Source organism: Dendroctonus ponderosae, unplaced genomic scaffold (assembly GCF_020466585.1).
Source record: "Dendroctonus ponderosae isolate FM_Combo_2020 unplaced genomic scaffold, Dpon_F_20191213v2 Dpon_F_20191213_1, whole genome shotgun sequence".
NCBI classification, from domain to species: Eukaryota; Metazoa; Arthropoda; class Insecta; order Coleoptera; family Curculionidae; genus Dendroctonus; species Dendroctonus ponderosae.
Window position 1 is genome coordinate 34,341,792 of NW_026017110.1, and position 6,354 is coordinate 34,348,145.

The window sequence follows — 6,354 nt, forward strand, 5'->3', positions numbered from 1 at the left end:
TTCAAGAAAATAAAGAGTTTCTGTTCACCGTCCCAAACCCGCTAAACTTGACACCAGTTTTCATAAACCAGGGACGCTAACGATGAATATTATATATTATAACTTACAATACTACGTATTATTTTGATAGAAGCAATTAATTACGTCTGACCTGGGATTAGGCTTCTATTGAAATACAATCTTAACTACTATAAAAAATAAATATGAAAGTAAAATGCAGCAAGATGTAATTATCGATGTTTTTGAGAAATTACTCATATAAATAAGTATGTTTAGATGAAGAAAGATAAATATTTAGAAAACAAAGCAAAAAACACTTGCGTAATAAAGTAGTTTAACTTTTGTTAAGAAGAAACAAACTTATTAAAAGTTTGGCGTCATTACAATAAATAACGCATTTCATATTGATTTACCCCAGTGGCGAATTTAGTTGTTTCTTGAATGAAGGGGGCGCATTATGCATAAAGGAATATTTTTAGGCAAATAATGGATAAATAAAATTTATTTCTGGCCGCAGTTAAATGCTTGTTATAGAACATGAAGAGACAGTGCCGAAACACCGTAAAAATATATTTTAACTCAAAAACTAAAAGAGTTAGGAAGTTGAAATTCTGTCACGAACTTACTCTCCAATAAACAAAGAAACATACAGAATTTCAGCCTTGTAGCTCGGTGCTATCATGGTTAAATTTGGAGTTTTTATGGACAGACAAACAGACATACATTCATTTTTATATATATATAAATTTGGGATTCTGTTCTTGCATTTATTACAATTGCGAGATAGTCAGCGTAAGTTATTAAGTTTACGCCCTCTTCCACCTTAGTATCTAAAATTTCATTATAAAAAACATTCCATAATGTTGGGCTCAGTATTGATCCTTGTGGCACGCCACATGTAATTTGGAATATTTCTCCATTTGCACTTTGCTAAGACTTAATGCTTCTCCTTCGCACAACTTAATAGTCCTCTACTTTTGGATACCTCTTTAACATGATAACTCGGGACGGGAATAAAAGACGAGTTAATATACAAGACAATATTATTGTAAAATTACGTACCCAAATTTATAGTCAGTGTCAGTCGACCCTGTTGAACCTGTTGAGCTAGAAGTAAAAATAATGACAATGTATATGAAACTAACGCTAAAAGCACTAACAACTAAGTTTCTTGACCTGCCCAATTGTGATATCCTTCTGGTTTATATTTTGGACGTTATTAATTAAATTTGCAGCAGTTTAAGTAACCATTTGTCAACGAAAAATATTTTTAGTTGCGCATTGTGTTGATGATTTTGTTTATCACCTTTCGTCTATAATTACTGTTCAGTTCTCCAGGAACCATAATCGGTCCAAACAGCGAAATATTGTTTAGTTTCGGTGGTCGGAGATATAATTCAGAATTTTTTGAGCTCTTACGCGAGGATACAGTTGCCCGCTGATTCGTCGCAGACCAAAAGCTCCGATGCCATTTACATTGCGGTATACTCATCTCAAACTTGTAGCAAGACAGCAAAGCAGTAACATCTTCTCATAAGTAGCAAGTCCATATGCGAACAGGTCCATAAAGATTCGTAAAGATACGTAATTGTCGAAAGCGCTTGGCCTTTTTATACATACATACACACTTATTTACAAAAACTTGTTTGATTGAATTTGGGGTCTATAAAGGCCCATAGATAATCGGGCACCGGACGTCGTAAAATTGCCGGCGACTGGAATTCACGGCAGACCGAAATTTATTTGCTGAAACTGATTGTGCAAAGTATCTCTGTGAAAACTCTGATTTCGACCCATAATGGCCGATTGTGTCTTGGATCGGTTTGTCAGACCGCATGCGGGTACTGTAGATTATTTAATGTTATTGTTGACTTGGGAACACGCGTAAATAATTCAAATGCTATTACAAAAACTGTGGTGGCCCTTCAACCAGAGGAAGTTCAGTTAAAAGATAGACAAGAGAAAGATTATTCAATTTTTCAAGATTCTGACAAATTTGTTTCATGACAAAAAACACAGATTTATTGGTACTTCCGTTCCATGCGAGAGATTATTGACCAAAGCGGGTGCTATCATAACCGAGCGAAGAACTAGACTTAGTAAAAAGCATACACAAAAAATATGCTTAAATCTAAATTCATTTTTAAATAAAAATTAGCTTTTTAAACACTTTCGCACACTTTAAAAAGTAACATGTTACCTTCGGAAACGTATTTTGCAACCTAATACCAAAGTGAAACTACAATGTTGTAACATATTCCAAAAAAATACCGTTTAGCACACCTCTAGCATGTAATAAATAATCAACTGGGTCCCGTGTCTATTATATAAACCATTTAAACGATTTGGTCAACAAAGAAGATATATTTTATGAATTTCAAAATTAAGTCTTCAGCTACCTTCACTTTCAGTACTACGGCCACCTTCACTTTCTTCGATAGCTTTCGCTTGCACAGTAGCGCCAATTTGCTTCCGCACGTCTAATAATTGGAAAGATCTGGTCGAATTAGATTCTACCGAAGAAAGGTAAACTATGTGACTATTTAATGTTCAGTGGAGTCAGTTGTGAAACCTATGAAGAGCAACAAAGCACCTGGAGAAGACGGCATTGTAAGCGAAATGGTAAAACTACCAGGTAAACGCGTTATGACGTACCTAAAAACTCTCTGATGCATACCTCTTAGGAAATACATCAAAACAATGGAATAACGCCATCATGAAAATATTGCATAAAAAGGGAGACATAACAGAAATTGGAAACTACGGCCCTATCAGCTTGTTATATCACTATAAACTCTTCATGAGAATAATTACTAATAGACTGAGACCTAAGCTAGATTTTTACCAACCACTGGACCAAGCCGGATTTAGAAGTGGCTTTGGAACGAATGACCACCTACAACTAAAAAGTATCTAATTGGGAAAGTTATAGAATAGAACAAGCCTTCCTGGCTCAGTCCACTACCGCAGCCTCCTCAGGCTTGTCAACCAGTTTGCCGTTCTACCAAGGAACGTTGCCCGGGGCAGTTTGCCCCCGCAACAGCTACATGTGATGGATTTTAAGCCTTTCGGTGCCCCCCCTAGCTGCTTTCGCCTTTGGCCCTTCACACTTTAGGCCGTTTTCAACCAAAACCGACCGAAACCGCTATTAAAACGGAACCCCAAACTCGTTTCTTGGACCATCCACCCAACTAATTATCGGGGGGATGGGGAGCACCAGTAAGCTCTAAGTTGTCCCATCCTGCACTACCTCCTGGCTTTTACCACTCCGTCTATTCCGGAAGCATGGCCTGGTCTGCCGAAGCATTGTTTGACGCATCACCCACAAAACAAAAGCTTCCTTTACTTTTCCTCTTAGCTCCTTTCAATTCAAAAAAATCCATGATTCTGCCTCAAAAAGTCCAATACGCAATCAATACACAATGTGTGTCCTCGTTAGCAGCGATCCGGCCGAACTTACGACGATACTCCAAGAACTCAGAGTAGTCTCCGAAGCTGTTGGTCTTAAAATAAACCTACAGAAGACCAAAATCATGAGTCATGTAACATGAGAGTCACCATCGAGAACCATACTTTGAAGCTAGTCGAAGAATACATTTATCTGGAACATAACATCAAAATCGGAAAAAGTTATCAAACCGCAGAGATTACCAGACGAATCGGCCTCAGCGGGGCAGCATTCGGGGAGCTTAACTACATACTTCGACTACCAAAAATCCCAGTATACCTAAAGAAAAAGGTGTACGATACCTGCATCCTGCCTGTGGTAAGATACGGACTCGAAACCGCCACCCTTGCAGCGAACAGCGCAAGCCGTCTCCGAATATGCCAAAGAGCGATGGAACGAGCAGTGCTGGGAGTAACTCTGCGAGACAGGATCCGAAACGTAGATATTAGGCGGAGGACAAAAGTCTGTCACGTCGTGGAAAGAGTGGCGAAGCTCAAGTGGGAGTGGGCGGGGCACCTGGCCCAAAATAACTCAAAATGGACAAAAACACTAATGCAATGGAGACCAAGGGAAACAACAAGAAGCATAGGGCGTCAGCAGGCAAGGTGGAGAGACGACTTCCCGCGACATGCGGGAAAGAATTGGATAAAAACCGCCCAAGATAGATCGATATGGAAGTCATTGGAAGAGGCCTAGATATGTCCAGGATTGGACGAACACAGGCTAAAAAAGAAGAAGAAGAAGAACCTTTTAAAGGGATATACGACACTATTCACTGAATTAGTCTGTATAAACGAAGTAGTTAGATTACAGCTGACCGCGTCTCATAATTAACACCCAATATAATTTGAAAGACATTAATTTAGATGGTTTAGTTCTTGTGTTACGAATATCTAACAAAAATTCTTATTTGTAATCCATATTTATTCCAGGTTCCCTCGAGTAACAAAAATACGAACCGATAAAACGTGGGAGACGGCAACGAATGTAGCAGAGTTAAAAACTTTGTTTAAAAACTCCAAAGAAAACACCGACGTCAGTCTTCTTTTGAAAGAATATAACGACGAAACCTGTACTGACGATCACTCTATATCATCTGAAAATGTTGATACAACTAATAGTTCCCCCAAGAAACGAAAGTTGTTGGACGAATCTTGCGGTGCGTCGGGTAGTGTTGCGGCTTCATCTAATTCACCAAAAAAAATTAAGGAAGAACCGCATGCTATCGATAAGTTGAAGCAGAAAAATGCCCATAGCAAACAAATACCAAAGACAACTAAGACCAAAGAGGAGTTTGATGGAACAATCGTGAAATTGGAAAAACCTTTACCAATATTATTTGAAGCCATCAAAGCTCTATTCATTAATTCTGACCATCCGGAAATTGAGAGGTACGTAAGTGTAAATGATAAATACAAGAAAATTGGTTGAAAGAAATGAAGAAAAATGTTCAACGCATTGGAAAATTTTGATGAATAAGTACATATTTGAGAGTAATTTTAGCAATTCAATGCCATTAAAGCTATTTGTTCCATATTAGCAAACAAATGCTTTATTTAAAAGGCACTAAAGCATTACACTTTGCATTTAAACATCTTTCTACAGACATCGCTAGAGTACATCGACGAATTGTTTACACATTGAGTGGAAAAAGTTAAATATCTTGTTTTGACTACTTTAAGAAATGCAAAAATATTAAGAGGCATTCTATCAATATAATATTTTTTAGGTATTTTTTTGCTTACGGTGGGGAAATTCTCAAACCAGAGAAGGCAGAAGAAGCAACTCATATATTTCACTCTAGTAATAAAATCAAGGAAGTGAACGAAATGTGGCCAAAAAATTCTAAACATTTACAAATAAAATGGGTGGTGGATTGTGTAAACAACCAGAATTTAGTGCCGATGGAAAGTTATATGGTTAAATGGAAACCGACATATAATAATATTCAGGCGATGAAACACAATGAACTATTTCATAGGTTGTAGCAGTGTTATGCATATAGCATAGAATGTAATTATAAAATTAGGTCAATTTTCCAGTTTTGTCTAAATTCAAGACGCCTTTGGTTCGAAAATAATTTTAATGAAAATTATAACTACCTAATCTCCGTGATTTTTAAATTTAAATATTTTTTTAAAACTAAGATGATTTAAAAGTAGATGATCCGTTCAGTTCCATTTACAAATTTCATGAATTTGCTCTATTAATACCGTGATTTTACGAGTTAGGTGCAGAAACAGAAAATTATATTTTATGTCAGTATTTAAACTGAGTTTTGAAACTGTTTCGATTTTTTAATTTCTGCCCTTAATCAAATCAGGAGCAGGTAATAAGACTGTTCTGGTAACATATCCATCTAATGCTCTACTGTTCTGATCCACAAGTGGAAATAATACTTTTATGCTTAACGCCTTCACAACAAAATCAATATTTATGTAAACACTCTCATTCTCTAAAATTAATATACCGTTTCTGTTTACCGCGTGTATTTATGTAAATAAACTTTTCTTTTCTTGAATTTGGACTTTGTTTTTTTGTATTCAGCGATTTCTATTGTTTCTTAAGAAATTGGCATAGGCTTTGAAGCAACATATCAGCATTTGTAACATTTTCATTAAGGTTTGAACTGAGCACAACTTTTTTAAATCAATGTGTAAATGTTCAGGGTTAGTTTTTATTGTCAGATGGTTGCTTTTGAGTTATCGCGTAATTGATGTCGTGGCAGATAAGTCATTTGGTTATCTCGTTCTATTTGTTCTTCTGGCGGAGTATCATCTTCTTTTGTTCCTGCTGTGGATTAGCGAATTGCCCCTGTAGTTTAGCATAGATTACCTGGGGATGGCATCGCTGGTGCTGCTACCCGAAACGAAAAAAGTATCCTTCAGTTTTCAGTGGTGGTGAAT

General features: G+C 36.8%; 1 protein-coding gene across 2 annotated transcripts in view; it reads left to right on the plus strand.

Moving 5' to 3' along the window:
- The window catches only part of LOC109541402 (DNA ligase 3), a 22,265-nt gene extending 16,296 nt beyond the window's left edge, over positions 1-5,969 (plus strand). For both annotated transcript variants that reach the window (XM_048670275.1, XM_048670274.1), the window contains 2 exons: positions 4,381-4,839; positions 5,178-5,969. In XM_048670275.1, the coding sequence (XP_048526232.1) occupies positions 4,381-4,839; positions 5,178-5,436 (718 nt within the window). In that variant the 3' untranslated portion in view covers positions 5,437-5,969. The remainder of the gene's footprint in view (positions 1-4,380; positions 4,840-5,177) is intronic.
- Positions 5,970-6,354: the final 385 nt, after the last annotated feature.